At 37.9% G+C, this 15,973-nt stretch overlaps 1 protein-coding gene across 1 annotated transcript; it reads left to right on the top strand.

Annotated features, from left to right (window-relative positions):
* The first annotated feature begins 670 nt into the window (after positions 1–670).
* Positions 671–7,109, top strand: PRRG4 (proline rich and Gla domain 4). The gene is made up of 5 exons (XM_009288913.1): positions 671–776; positions 3,816–3,979; positions 5,241–5,289; positions 6,016–6,151; positions 6,881–7,109. Exons 1-5 carry the CDS (start codon positions 671–673, stop codon positions 7,107–7,109), a joined length of 684 nt encoding a protein of 227 aa, XP_009287188.1.
* The last annotated feature ends 8,864 nt before the right edge of the window (positions 7,110–15,973 follow it).

Raw genomic sequence — 15,973 nt, 5'->3', positions numbered from 1 at the left:
GTTCGCCCGGAGTCGTAGGTGCCCTCGGGTGGTGGCCGCACGTCTCTGCTTCAGGCGGCGATCGATCGTGTTTTTCTCGGTGTTGGGCGTCTCTTGGAAGAATTCAGGTCTTACTTCATTCTTATTTCCTACAGTCATCCTAGGTGGGAGAGTGCAGAGTCTCCCCTGGAGTGTTGGGCGCAAGGAGGTTGGCAACGGCTTTCTCCTGACAAAATGGTTTCTGTACGTCTCTTTACGTCGGCAGCAGTTTTTATAAGCTGCTGCTCTGGTAGCAAAATCGCAGGTACCTGAAGTTTCAGAGCGCACCTGCAGCACCTCGTGTGTGACCTTTCCCCGTTAATTCGCCAGCTAACCGGGCCGCTGCTCTGTTTAGCCGCTTCCCCGGGAGGGGAGAGCGGAGGGTACTGCCCGGCTGAGGTGAGAGCGGCCCCGGTGACATGTGCGGATGTTACGCAACGAAAACACAAGAGACAAGCAGGACCAGTTTGGATCGGTGCTTTTGTTCTAGGGATCCATTAGCCTCAACTGCATGTAGGTGCTTGCGTGTAGCTTGCATGTAGATGACTTCATTTATAGGATTCATTCAAGGTTCATCACTGACACTCCAAAAGACTTGAGCTGGCTGTTTTTTTTTAACTCACGTTAGTTTCTGTCTGACAGATACCACGCCATGTTTGCGTTTTTGGTACTGCTGTGTCAACTACAGGTGATGATGTTTGCATTTCCTCACTGCACAGGGAGATTAAATAACTTGAAGCAACCTGAACGGAAAGATGGTAACTTACTTTTAACGTGATTTTATGCTTTCCAAAATAAAACTGTATCTAACTTTGCTTCTGCTGAGAAATCTTTTTATGTATGTAAATAGCTTTTTTTTTACTTCATTAAAAAAATTAAGCTGTTTTATGCTTAATTTTAGAATATTTGAATATCTTTTGCTGAAATGATTGATAATTGACTTGGGTGTTGATGTTAAGTATTTATCAGATCCAGTAGGAAGTGCAGATTGGGACAACTGAGCTTTCTTTAGGTCTCTAGGGTTATTGTCATTGCTATAACCAGAATCCTCTAAGTAACATCAAAATTCCAAAAGTTTGAAATCTGTATTAAGACAGTACTGCTTTGGTACTACTTGAGCACATCACAGTTTTATTTGTATATCTAAAATTGCTTTGTATTTGAAAGGGTTTATTTGCTTGTTTTGAGATTGGTATTTTTTCTCAGTACCAGATCCCCTTACAACACCTGTAAAGCTAAACATAGTGCTGCTATTGCAGTTCTGCCCTTTGGAGGGAGGGAAGTGGAGAGGAATTGAGGTAAAAACAAATGAAGTTCCCAAAAAGGACTCAAGCACTACAATGCTAAGCTGTGTGACACTTCACATTTAAGCATCAGAGCTTCAAAAAGGAATTTGTAACTTAGCTGTCCAGTCTCCTCCGTGGGTAGCGTGCTGAAACCTTAAGGCAGACTTTAAAAAGTCATCTCATTGAGCAGGAGGCTCCTTCAGGGCAGTATGTTGAGCAGAAAACATGGCTAGCAGAAAAATGCTTGAGACAGGTTATTCATTAAAATCCATATTGCTCTGTGGCATAAAACGTTGGGCTGCCAGGCTGCCTCTTTCCTGTGAGTTCACGGTGTAGAACCCTCTCCTGACAATAGGCCCAGATCACTCCTTCAAAGATGGAGCTGGAAAGAGAGGGGCCCAACTCTTCATCCAATAATTTAGCAAGTAGAACAGCTGCCAAGAGTATGAGGTACCTGCATGGAGAGGTTAACCCTTCAGCATTTTCTGAACATCTTTTACCAGCAGAGTTACTTTATTTAGCACATCGTGTGGATGCATTTTTAAATGCTAGGCATCCTAAAACTGGATTTACCATTTCATTGAACCATGGCCTAAGGACTGCAGTTCCCTCACATATAGGGGAGAATTCAAATCCATCTGTTTCATTCTCCAAATGCTATCTTAGTCAGGTTGTAGGTAATTCGGAGATGGAGATAGGTGCACTTTGACTATGTCCTACAAAATGAAAAAAGTGCAGATAAATGGATAAAGACTCTTTGAAAGAGAAAAGGAGCATGTATCACTGGGAATTAGGGGTCCTAGGCTCCAGGCAGCTTGCCTATGCATTCCATGTTAATTAAAATGCATCAATTATCTTACCTAAGTTAATTAAGAAGTATAGCAAATACTACTTGCGTGGTAAGGAATGAAACATTACTGAGCAAAACTGAAGATCTCTGTTTCAGAAGACTGAAGTTATTCTTGCGATTTGCACTTAATCAAGATACTGGTAATATTTTTTTCCATGTAATTCTTTTCCCTTTCCACTTGTGGGTCTGGGGATTCTTTTTGGATGAAGTCCTTCTCTCTGGTTACTCTTAGATATAGCATAAATATTTTAAGCTTAGATTTTCTTGCAATTACTTTAGAATAACACATTTCCCTTCCTACACAAATGTGTGTGTACACGTGTGGCTCCTTCAATAGATACTGTAATATTATATAAATCATATAAAGATATACTGTAATATTCCTTCAATATACTATAATATTAAAGACATAAACAACCACTATGCAAGTTACACTGTAGTTTTCTTAGTTTTCAGAGAGCAAACCATTTTGAGATACCATTGCAAGATCTAACAGTAACTATTAGGGTAAAAATTCCTGAATGATGCGATAATCTCGGCAAACAAGCTAACAAGAACACAGAGCTAATTTGTAGCTGAATAATGTTATTCTGAATCTTATCTCCTTTTTTAGCCGTCTAGCTTGGTACGTAACAATGCTGTTTCTGCATTACACTTGCAAAAATAATCCTCTAGTCATTTTGCTTAACGGAATAGTCTGAGTTTCTTGGAGTATAGCTTAGGCTTTCACTAGAAAGCAAGCCAGAAAGCTAGTTCTGTCATATAAAGATTTTTTTTTTTTTAAAGAAGCTGTAGCAAGAGCAGGCTAAAACTTGACTATGGAAAATGCCTGGTGAGAAAATGCATTCCTGTATTCCAAAGCCTTCTACAATTTCACTAACTCTTCTGGAATCTCACCTCACAATGTACTCCATGAGGCCTCATGGGGCCTGTAATAGGCACAAAAGAAGAAAATAATTAAATGTCTTCAGAAGTGCCCGTTGTCAGTAAACTCCTATCATGGACTAATTTAAAACAAATAAACTTGGCAATATGCCGACCTTTACATAAAACTTGCTGCCATGATTGTGAAAAGAGAACAAATGTAAAATTAATAGGATTCTGCTGCTATGATTTAAAATCCAAATTCCACAAACAAAATTTGGAACTCTCAGATACCAGAATGTTGATAAATGTATATTGAGGATTCTTTAGAAGGAAGAGTTTTTTGGGTTTTTTTTACCTTTTTTTCCCCCCCTTGCCTCCTTCCTCCAGTAGGTCAGTGTCTTGCTGGGTTTGCATCTGACTGAACTTCTGCTTTATGCAACCTATTACTTTGTTCTTAAGAGCTCCAGTAAAAAACTGATGCCCCCATCCCAGAGGGATAATACCAAAACTTGAACAACAGCTGTCATGAGAATCAAATTCTCTTGGCCAGCATAAGGAATAGCTGAAATGCTTTATGAGAAAGGAAAATATGTTTATTTTCTATTGTGTACTTAGAAAAGTTAGCAGCGAAGAAGACATTTTAGGAGGAGACCTTGATGTTTCTTTTTCCTGTATGTAGTTGAGAGATGCTAGGGGAAGAAGGGGTCTCAATGTGCTCCTTAAGGATGTCCTTTAAAAATACCAAATTTAGCTTTCCTAACTTGTTTTAAATTAACTTGATTTTTTTTTATTAGTGTTCACATCAGAAAAGGAGGCCAATTTATTCATTGGACGGCATCTTCTGAATAACAGATTTGATTTTGAAGCATTCACAGCAGATAACCTGGAAAGAGAATGCTTTGAAGAGCTGTGCAATTATGAAGAAGCAAGAGAATTTTTTGAAGACCCTGATAAAACGGTAGCTGTTCAAACTGAATTTAATATATTGAAGGAGGTTATTGACTAAATCATTACTGTATCTAAATACTGTAGCCCTTCAGAGAACAGCACTTAAAATAAGATGATTGCTTCTTTTACTGCAAAAGGAGAGGCCCCAGTTAGATGTGGTTATTGCTTTAGATACACAGTGAATACACCTGAATATCTACTATTGCCTTACAGACTTTAGATAAGGGCTCCAATTCTGCTAACAAATATAAATGAAACTTCAGACATACCGCTTGTGGATATACCTATATGTGTTTTCAGAATCTCATTATTTTTTTTTTAGTAACTTCTCAGCATCCAATTTGAATGCGTTCCACATGCTCTATGTATTAATTGGCAGATCGTGTCCTTGTGTCATGCCAAAGTAGTGTTTTAGAAGAGAGGAGTACAGAGTAAATCCACAGTTCAGCTATTGCTGAGTACTCCTATAGCATTATCTTCTAAATCGCTACCTATACACAGCTTGGAAGAAACCTGGTATAAAAAAAGAGAAAAATACGTAAGAAACCTTTCAGCCCGATAATGGAACGTGATGATTGTCTGAAGACTGGCTCTTGCTGCATGCAGCAAGAATCTCTTTGTGATTCTAGATGTGCTCTGCACTAACCTGCAGAAAGAGCAAGGAATACACTCCTATTCTGAAGGGGGAAATGTTAGTTTGCCATTGCTAGCCTTTTCCTAAGAAAAAGGTGAAAGTTAAATCGGAATCTTGATGGAGTCGTTTGCTGGGTAGCAAAAGTGGAAATTATAGCTAAACACATTTAATGCATAACAGTCATGCAACAAAGGTTTTTCTCTGAAATGAATCCCATTATTTTTCCTACCTGATATGAATTCAAATACTGTTCATGCAAATGTCCGATTCTTAAGAACTTGACTTTGCCTCTATACTCTTCTGTAGGGATTTACAAAGATTAATTGTAAGCATTTTTTTAGTGTCAGAATATATGCTAACTTCTACTGTAATCAGGCAGAAATATGAGGTAACATTGGACAGTTAAATGCACTTTTCTCTTTCACCAGCTGGCATTTGCTTCTTTGTGAAATTGTAATTTTTATGCAAACTTGAACGTATAAGAAAAATATGGTGGGATAAGCAAGTACAAATCCTTCAGCGGGAGTTGCTTCTGTTTATGCCATTGTTAAATTTTGCCCACAGTACCATATAAAAAAAATTGTTAATAAGCCTGCCAATATAGCTCATATAAATCTGATCCTTTGTGTTTTTATAGATGGATTTTTGGAAAGACTATTCAATTAAAGGCCCTAAAATAAAAATAGGTAAGTAATCTTTTTATTATTTTCTTATATTGCAATATTTTGTTTGTTATAATAGTACATGCTTAAAAATACACCATGCATTCAGTTAGCAAAATCAGAATTGATCTTTTTACTGAAATTCACTATGAACTGTGCAAGTATATTACATTATCTGATTCAATAAAACGTACTCACTGAAGTGTCTTGCTCACAGTGGGATCCATTATAAGTCTGTACTTAAAAACAATATGAATTTTGTTGTCCATTTCTTTGTTTTATTACACAGTCAGTAAAATTTGCAGTAATTCTGTGGCTGCTTTCTGTGGCTTTGTTTCGTTTGTCCCGCCTCCTCCCCCCATTTCTTTAATAGTAATATAACAGTCTGGTTCAGGTTCAGAGTAGTCTTATGCCAGATGTTTTATAAAAAATGGTCAATATGACTTGAGGAAAGATCTACAGCCTGATCAAGGTCACGAGTACACAAAGTAATATTTGGAAGGCATTAGAAGACAGACATCTCAACAGTTTTATGTACAGAAAAGGGAATATCTACTCACTTTTGCTTGAAGCTGAATGTGAATGATACTCTTGGGTTGTGTTGCGCAGATATGGCTTCTCACCACAAGCTAGACATTTGTGGAAATTAACAGCCTTAAAGCACAGCAAAATTAGTATTTCACAGCGTATACTGTATACTATGTAGATGGAAAGAACACATAATGAAAATAACCAATGTTTTATCTTCAGGTGATGAGACACTACAAAAGATTAATGTTACAGGACTTCTCATCAGTCTGGTTGCTGCTGGAGTACTGTTAGTTATAATTGTACTGCTTATCTTCTACTGCTGCAAAAGTAGATGCAAATCAACGCAACCACCAGGGTAAGGAATTTAACTGCTTAAAAAAACCCAAGCGCCAAAATAAACTCTTAAGAGTGGAATTTAAAAATCACTGTGAGTTGGTCTAACTGTATTCTCAGAGAATCCAATGGGAGTTCTAGTTCTTACTTTCCTGGAAGCCAAGTTAGGTGAGCGCTAGCAGTAGTTATGCTGAAGTTATGAAACAACACTTCCATGGCTGACGTACCTTTGGGGTTTTTTTTGTGTGTGTGTGTTCTTGGTTCCAAAATATTCTTACTAAAAAGATGGAATCATTCTAATAAGTTAGGGCCTGCAGTGGAAAGCCTAACGTGTTCTGTTCGCTCTTTAAAGTGGGGTGTATGCTCTTCATGGCATGTAGTCTACCTCAGATGTGAAATGAAGTAGGCTGGAGGAAATGCTTCTCTACCAATTTTCTAGCCCTTCTTGTTCCTTTATCGTAAACGTGAAAGGCATACAAGAGGATTCTGTGCTTCCTCTTCCCTATAAATTTCACATTACTGAGCTATTCTTACCCTGTGGTTTGGAGAGAGTATTTGGCTTCTGGTCTTTATGATCATTGAAGGCAAGTGGTTTTTTGTGTTGTTTTTTCTGTTTGTGGTTTTTTGTTAGTTTTGGGGTTTTTGGTGGGTTGTTTTTTTTTTTTGGGGGGGGGGTTACAACTAAGACTTTATATTCTTTCTTCCCTTTAAAACAGAAGCTGCCACTTATAATGCTGTTAACTTTGTTTAGGTACTTGGATTATGTAAGAAGTAGAAGACGCAATTCATCTAGCATCTTCAGAAGGCACGAAGAATTTTCTTTAAACCCACTTCCTCTCAGAACTGATGATTCAGGACTACCAACTTACGAGCAAGCAGTTACTTCAGATGGACAACATGATGTGCCACCACCCCCCTATCCAGGGCCCCCAAAAGGGGCACGGGTGTTTAAAAAGTCTATGTCACTTCCTGCCCCTTAGTCACAAACCTCCTTCTGGGGTGAGGGGGGATTACTGAAATGTAACATACTTTTTTAAAAAGTGTGTGTTACCTTGCATATTGCAAGACAGTTTACAAAAATGTGAAAGATCTTTAGCACAACTAGGAACAAGTGAAAATCCCATTTGGGAAAAGAGGTTATCTGTTGCAAAGGCTGCAGGACTATTCTTTGCACAAGGTTATTGCGCTAAGAGGAGAGAATGCATAAAGAGTACATCTTGTACATCTGCCACCCTCTTCCATGTGCACTTTGAGCCATCCCATTATACTACTGATGTTTCATTAATAGTTTCATCTTTTTTTCTCTAGAAGGAACAGTATTTTAATTGGTTTTATTGACACCATTTTTTGTGACTATTAATACTTTGAACCACCATAAGAAGTCTGCTTTGTTGTTTGATAGATTCACTTCATTGCTGTGTGAATTTTCTATTCATTCTAATAATAGATTTGCATATGAAAATTATTTCATAATTTGATCTTTTAAATGTATATATATTACTGCTTCTGGATTACACTGGTTTGTTTTAGACACTGCTGGTTAACACTACTCAATTTGTTGTATTTTTGTGATTGTAATTTTGGATGAAAAGGAACCATTAATGGCATGGCACATTACCCATTTGGACAAAGTATAGTTTTATCGAACGGTTTTGATATTCAGTTTGACCTGGTATTTAGTGCTGAACAAGCAGAGTACTATGGGTCGGGGGATGTTAAGCAAATAGCTAGACATTTGTCCCTTGCTTAAAAAGTACCCAGGTTTCACAGATAATGTTTCTCTTGCAGTTTAAAAATTTAAATGTTGAAAAAGACATTTAGCTTGTGGAATCAAAGGCCAAACTACCCCACAGAAGCACTTTGCATAAGTATGTATTGCCCTGCTGGGGTGACAAAATGATACCTTTAAGGAGCATGAAACATCATATTAGATAAATAACCAGTATCCACAGAGCAGTAGTCAAGAATTTCAGGGAGTTACTGGTTAACTGTATCAACACTATTTCTTTATCTCCAGTTGTAGCCACCCTTAAATTTACATCTTATTAAAATATCCACCCCCCAGCACTATATGGCCTACAGATCTCATTGAGCAAGTCACAGACCAACATTGCTGTCGCTTTACCTCCTAGTCAAATGGCACCGTAGTGGAAAAGGCTTCCCATAGCCACAGGAAGCCATGTCAGAGGGTCTCACAGGCAACATGTCCGGCTGGTGTTTTCTTGTATTACAGTAGCTATATAGTTGGACACGTGCAATGAAGTTTTTTAAGAAGCAACAAATTCCCCCCCCGCACACACACACTCCCATTTGACCAATGCTGACAGCAGCAAATGGTGTTTTAATTTGGTGCCTAAAATGCACTTTATATTCTCAAGGTTGAATATTTGTATGTAACATTTCACTGACTTTTATGGTTTTTAACATGCTAGAACCTACAGCGCTATTGAGTGAGATGCAGAGGATTGCTATGAGATTTTTAATCTGTAAATGCTTTTGTAAAGAAGAAAATGCTCCAAATCTTGGAATATAAAGAACGTATATTGAAAATGCTACACAAGGAGGTCTTGCCCTTTGAAAAATACATACAGCCCAGCTGGTGTCAGTGGACATTGGACTGTGTTCTTATTCCTAAAGCTTCAGCGTCAGATTTGGCTTTTGACAAGTCACAAACCTCTTTGCAGCTTCTTTCTTGTTGAGAGATGGGGGAATCCCCTCGTTGGGATAGCTTCAATTCACTTTCACCCTACTTGTAAAAGCATTTTGAAGTTCTTGGAGGTTACTATTTTGTAATACTGAAATAAGTGAATTGTGTGAGATCACTGTTGATAACTAAAATACAGAGTTATGATGAAGCTATAGAATTATAAGCTTGCAAAAACATTTCTCCCATATTTCCTTTTCATTTAGCTAACAATTTTTAAATTTGTTAATGTGCATCTTGAGCTATAGAGCACACTTTTCTCTAGATTTTTCCTGAGACTCAAAAATGACTGATTTAATGGGACTGATAGGAGCACTTTCAAGGAAAGGGATTGCACAGGGCTTGTGAGAGTTCAGAGATTCTTTAACGTTACTACAGTGGTGTACGCATCTGGCAAAGTCACGTTTTAAATAAACTACAGAAATTGTATAGAAACCTATTTAATCACTTGAAATTTGATTCTTCTACTATTCCTACAAATCATTGGCAAATGATTCCATGCAATGCAAGCAAAAATCTTGATGTTCATAATTAATAAAAAACCTTAAGATGGTTTAACTGTTGAACATCAACGCTGTAGCTCTTTGGGCAGTAAACTGCACCTTCTGTAGGGTATAACGGTTCAAATTTACTCAAAGAATCTGCACTTTAGACCCTGAAGATACTCAAAATATGCAAAAATTAGTTGCATGTAGCTTGACAATTTGCAAGAGACATTCTGCTTATTATAAATAAGGAGCAAAGTTTAAAATTTAGTTGAACTTAACGTAAACTTACCTCTCCTTGTAAAGGGAGAAAATTCCCTTGAATAGCACTTGTTTGGGTTGAGTTTGTTTTTCTTCTTTCATACATTTACTCCTGGCCCAAGACGCTCTTACCTTGTATCTTGTCTCTTTTTAGAACTTCTGATTCATCAGGGTTAGCAGAGGAAAAATCAACAAGAGGTAGACCGTGGTGACTTGTGAATTCAGAAGTGTTGCCACATTTCCAAATTTGACATGCAGTTTCTTTTGGAAATGCAGTTGCTATTAGAATACAGAAAACAGCAAATATAAGCGTCCTTAGCTGGGAGGAGAAGGAGGAGGAGGTAGATTTTGAGGAGCAAAGCAGCAGCGAGTTTAATCTAATTTGTATACAGATGTAAATCATCAGTGTTTTGACTTCTGGATTTTCTTTCAAGGGCCAGTAGGAAAAGCAGTGGCTTTTAAGTGAATTAACACATATCTACTATGACAGTTGAAAACAGAATTGTCTAACCAAAACACTGGGAAAAATTACGTAGTACTTAAAATTCTGTTTCTCTCAGAACAGGTTTAAACATGTCACACTAAATGCTGCTAGCCATCGCCTTGAACAATTTTCCAAAAACTTCCTGTGTTGCCCTTTCAGCGTCATACAAGCTTACAGCATGCAACTTTTTATAAATCAGGAGAGATTATTAGAGCAAATAACTGAGGGTCAGAAAAGTGGTCTCTGGCTCTGTCAGCTGAAAAATAAATCACTTAGCCTGTTTTTTGCTTCAGTGACACAAGAAAGCCTATCAAATCCTCTGATGAATAGTATTATAAGCACTATGTATTTCAAATTTTTTTTTTTTTTGTGAATTTATTAGAACAGGAAAACCAAAGTACCAAATGGAAGTGCACTTCCTCACCAAAGTTCATGAAAATGTGAGTCATGAAGCATTTGATTCTGGTCCTATCAAAGTCTACAGCAAGCTTTTTATTGGCTTCAGCTGAACTGGGATTGGAGCCAAAACTGAAATAACTGATCACTTCTGGTAATAAAAAGTATGCTCTGCCAAATTATTTACCACAATGCTGTTGCCAAACCTGATTTAGAGTATTCTATTGTTTTAATGATGCCTACTGAAATTAACTAGAATGTTTGAGGCTGATCTGCCCTTAAAAAGTGTATTTGAAATTTGGAAAGCATAGGAAAATTCCTTGTTTTTCCTCAGATTACCAGCCATGAATAAGCTGCATTAATTACTGGTAAGAGGTTATTAGCAACACTGTTTGATTACCTTGATCAACAGTATGGGTTCATTTAAACCTTTTTTCTTTTTTAAAAACAAACAAAAACCCAGCAAACTTTTCTATCTACAGTCTCATCTGCCAACAAAAGTTTTATTGCTGCTATCCTCACTTGTTCCATGTGGTGTAGAGAACAGGAAGGAAACCCCAGGTTTAAAAGCCGTCTTTCAAACACTTCAAGCTTGCTCTTTCTCTACTGTAAATGTCTTTCAATCAATTCCTATCACATACAAATTTATCACTATTATCATTTTCACAGTCAAGAACTTGGATGTGTTTTCCTCTCAAAAATCTTAAGCACATCTTCCCAAATACCCTGCTCTTTATTCAGGTGATAACTTTTGACTGTTTCCAGTCATTTCTGAACTGTGTGAACAGTTTTTGTTACTTAATCTTATGAACACATTTCCTTCTACTCATCTGACAGAGCCTTTTGAATGCACTTGTCACTGGTTATATTTTAATTCTAACTTTGATGTTAAGTGCTGTCATTTTGGTGGAGGAGGGATAGCAATATTTTAAACTTTGCTTGTGTCTATATTATTTTGTTAAACAATTTCCAAATAAACATTTACGCAAGTTAATCATAGCAAAGAGAAAATGCTAGTTCAGCCTGTGATAAAAAGTTAAAAAACCTGACAACCCTTTTGATTTTTATTTTTTTTAAATGAAGTTGGTAACTGCATGCACTCTTCTTCATGCCATATAGCACCTATCAACAGGGAAAAAGGGTCATGGTTTATTTTCTTTTAACACTGGTAATTTCTACTCTGGACAGAAGCTTCCTACTTCACTGCTCTAGTTCACTTAAGCATCTGAGGTTCTGAACCATGAACTGCAGTCACTGAAGATGAAGTCTTCAAGACAAACAAGCCAACTGAACCAGGTGTTGTACCCTTCCATCTTCCTTGACTTTCACCAGATGATTTAACCCAATAATGTGGCCAAAAAATATCCACTTTCTTAAGGTTAGTGAAGTGAGCAAGATCACTCTGGTGAGGACGAGAACAGGCATGCAAAAGCAACGTGGGAAGCAGACCTTCCTCGTTCAGTAATGGTGATTTCAATCTGAAGTGAAGGTACGCATTGTGCAATGAGGATAAACTTCTGCAGAGAGGCAGGAGGGACAGATGAGGGCAGCTAGATAGAGAAAATACTGTAGCACAGCAAATTACACTAAATTAAGCCACTCTTGTTTTGCCCACTGGAAGACAATGGTCAGATTTGTGCTTTTTCTCCCAACCACACAAGATGAACTGAGCTAGCTGGTTAAAACTCCCCAAAGAATACCAGAATCTCCTCCTGTATTTGAACATCCAGTGAAGCTTTTTAATCAGTCAACTGAACTGAGACTTGGAATACAGCTGGTGGGGTACAGATGCTTCATTCTCATTAAAAGTCTTGGGAAAATAGTATCTCAGATATTTGGAAAATGTCTTTTATGTCATCTATATTATGACTTTAGTTATACAGTTCCCAGCTACAGAAAAAAAAAGAGGAGTTTGTATCTACTGGATTTCAACAATTCTGAAAATTATGTGGAAGTTGAGCAAATTTACAACATTCTGACACTACTTTAGAAAAAAAAAAAAAAACAAAAAGCTAGCCAAAACTCAGATTCGTAAAAGTTCCCATCTAACTTTTAATCTCTGCGTCTGTTTAATAGAAAGCCAGTCCATTCACTTTGAAACGTCAAAAACAATTACTGCAAAACTGTCCTGACTAATTTGGCAAAATACTGAAATGTCAGCAAAAGACTAGATCCAGCTGGGAACAGCAGGTCCTATGATGTACCAACAAGAGAAGCAATAGTACTGCAACTAGTGTTTAAACTACAATTTAGTTTGCTGTTGACCCCCGTGGGAGCAACCTCCCCGAATTTTCACCAGGTGGACACCATTCCTCTATTTTACCATAAAATACATTATCTTTTACATAACTTCACAATAGGAACTACACTAATTGCTTATATGGAAAGTAACAGAACAGCATCAAATGTATTTTGGCTATTTTTGATGCAGTAAATTTTGTCCATGTTGAAAATACATATAACTACATTAACTACTTTTGCTTTACATTTAACTTTTTATTTCCTTCTTTTTTTTTTCTTTTCTTATTGTTCTACCTATAATTTGCTATTGAACTTCTCTGATTCCTTTTTCTGTGTCTATTCATAATCTGCTATTGCACGCACTTACCTGTTTGCTGCTTATTTAATTTTTTTTTTTCTTTCCTGGACATGGTTCCCAAGCACTTGGTCCCCTCCCACTCTCTGAAAACCACTCTTCTTGAGCAGCTTCCCTAGTCTCTTCATAGTAATAGCAAGGCCTTTAGCCCCTCCTTTCCCTCCTGCTTTCAGAGTCCTCAGAGCTCCTTGCATAGCACCTAGACTACAGAAGCACTGAAACAAACGGGGCCATCAGATGCAGGCATCTTGCTGCCTACATTCTGGGAGCCTCTAGAAGCCCACACTTCAAACATAGCAGCCAGACTTCAAGGGATTGGGAAAAATATTTCAGTCTAGAAATTGGTACACTTAAATACAAGGTTTGAAAAAGCCTTATAATAGGTTTTGAATTTCTGATGCAGTGCCTACTTCATTTAGGAAATAAGAAACACCTGTGATTGCTCAAGTTGCTGTTCCAGCAGCTTCAGTTTAACTTCTCTAAAGAACAGTAACTACTAAGTAAGTGTTGAATACTTAAACTTCCAGTATTTAATGTTAAATACCCAGCATGGATATGATACAAAGGAAAATATCTAGTAAGAGTTAAAATAAAATACTCCCTGTTAAAACTATGAGTTTGTTCAAGAGCAAAGGTTTTATTTAAGTTTTCTTTCTACTACATGTCATTGCACATTTCTCCCACTTACCTTATACCAGTTCTGGTGCTTACTTTACTTTGTAAATCATCCAGCAAAAACGTAGACAGCTTTCTCATGAGACGTTGAGTTGAATCAACACAAGTGCCGGTGGTGGTGCCTTGGAAGGTGTGGGACCACATGACCAGAAGGAGGATTAGGAAAGTGAAAGAAACAAGGCCTTCTGTCTCATTGCTGCAGTGAGCTTTCTACCAGCTCAGTCATCTCTTATCACGTCAGGAGAAGTACCATGGTTTAGTAGATCAACTTTAGTTTAATAGAATTAATTCTGAAGATTTTGCTTCATTTGTTTGTACATATACTTAAGCTTTCCATCAAATACATGCACAGACTAGTATATGTAAAGAAATGCCAAGAAAGAGAGTATTTGCTGTGAGGCTCCAAGATCAAGTGTGTTCTTTGAAAGGCAGCACTTTCTGCCCTATTTACACATTTCTTAATGTCTAGCTTTATGTTTAAAGAGGCCATGAGCCAGATTAAATGCAAAATCTAATCTGTTAAGCAACTGCAATTTTCTGCTTTGGTCAGAATCACAATCACAACAACAAAAAACCAGTCAGTGATTAATAATAGGCCTAACCAAGACTCATGTTATTGCTGCATAATATCTGATCTACTTACCTATTGTTGCTCATGGAAGGTATCACAGCCTGGCAGCACACATACAAAGCCTGCACAAAGGTGCTGCATCCACAATCTGTCAGTGGATGCCTACCGTCCATCAATGTTCAACAGAGAAAGACACTGCACAAATTTTATTTTGCGCTCTTTTTAGAATTTGCTAGTAAATCAGACCCAGCTCAGCTTTCGCCTGAACTTCTTCAAATTTCATCTGATCAGACACATTCAAATTATTTGAATGTTTTATCTTTGAAAGACTAGTTTTCAAAAAGGAATGTCCTCAAGTCTCTGAAACGCTATTTTCAAACAATTATGAATTCATTCTCTCAGCACAAGGCTAACTGTTAAGCATTTCTAGAGCTTTTGTTGACAAATGGTTAGCCACTGAAAGCTAACCACTAAGATGTTTGTGTATGTTAGTGAACTATTTCTGATACTGTGATAGTTCCAAAATAAAGTACTATTATGAACTGAAATACAATCCTTTTTGTCCACTTTCAACAACCAAGCTGTAATCTCAGATTTGCAGCGTCAACCACATGCCGTGCCTTTAACTACTTTCTTCGATCAACAACAGCTGAAGCTGCTGATCCAGCATGCGCATCTGACTATTCTTCCATGATTCTTTTCAGCCCATCAAAAATTGCCCTGAAGCATACCAAGAATTTTGCTGCAAAACCAACAGTTTACAGATTTAGCTGAAAGCCTCTTAATGCAAGAAAAAAAAAAATTTTTGCACTTAAACATAAGGGACGAGCCAGGACGATACCAAAACCAGGCATCATGTGTTATGGAAAGGCGAAGGACAGGAGCAATGCCCTCTGTGGCAGAAGAGGGCATATAGGGATATATTGAGAGACATTGGAAAAGCCTTGTAGAGCCAGGTTTGTTGCACCTGCAGTAAAAAGGATGCCGAAAGCACAGGCAGCAACTGCAGGCCCTATGAAGAATCACCCCATTCAGTAACACCTGCTGCTGCATGCACAAGGACCTTCAAGTGGTGCTATCCTGGTATTTAACACCTGTGGTACTGTTAAAGCTGTAACATACCATGTAGCCTTCTGCCTGGCCAGTCTTGTACATACACAACATACAAAATACTCAATCACACTCAACTCAAACACTGGCTGACATTTTTCTGTTAACATGGGTAATAATAATAGCACACTAAGCAACAAAGAAGTTACTAAATTAATATATCAGTTACAAATAAATCAATGCCAAGTGTGACTTGGAGCATTATTCTGGCCCTGGATTTGTGATTGATATATTGGTTTTAATTATGATCAAATCACAGAAAAATGCCAACTACCCATTAGCTTGATCCTGCATTTCATTTGGCATATGGTCACTTTAAACATAAAACTAGACCTTGAGGGGATCAAGTGCACCCTCAGTAAGTTTGCAGATGACACCAAGTTGGGCGGGAGTGTTGATCTGCTCGAGGGTAGGAAGGCTCTGCAGAGGGACCTGGACAGGCTGGATCGATGGGCCGAGGCCAACTGTATGAGATTCAACAAGGCCAAGTGCCGGGTCATGTACCTGGGTCACAACAACCCCAGTGGCTGGAAAGCTGCCCGGCAGAAAAGGGCCTGGGGGC

The sequence above is a fragment of the Aptenodytes forsteri genome, unplaced genomic scaffold, assembly GCF_000699145.1.
Source record: "Aptenodytes forsteri isolate BGI_AS27 unplaced genomic scaffold, ASM69914v1 Scaffold8, whole genome shotgun sequence".
Lineage (NCBI taxonomy): Eukaryota > Metazoa > Chordata > Aves > Sphenisciformes > Spheniscidae > Aptenodytes > Aptenodytes forsteri.
The sequence above is the reverse complement of the archived record's forward strand: the minus strand, read 5'-3'. Positions and strand labels throughout refer to the sequence as shown.

Excerpts from the sequence above, each read along its gene's own strand:
- PRRG4 (XM_009288913.1), top strand. The coding sequence starts at position 671 with ATGTTTGCGTTTTTGGTACTGCTGTGTCAACTACAGGTGATGATGTTT. Across the intron at positions 777-3,815 it reads GCAACCTGAACGGAAAGATG|TGTTCACATCAGAAAAGGAG; the intron begins GTAACTTACTTT and ends TTTTTTTATTAG. Across the intron at positions 3,980-5,240 it reads TTGAAGACCCTGATAAAACG|ATGGATTTTTGGAAAGACTA; the intron begins GTAGCTGTTCAA and ends GTGTTTTTATAG.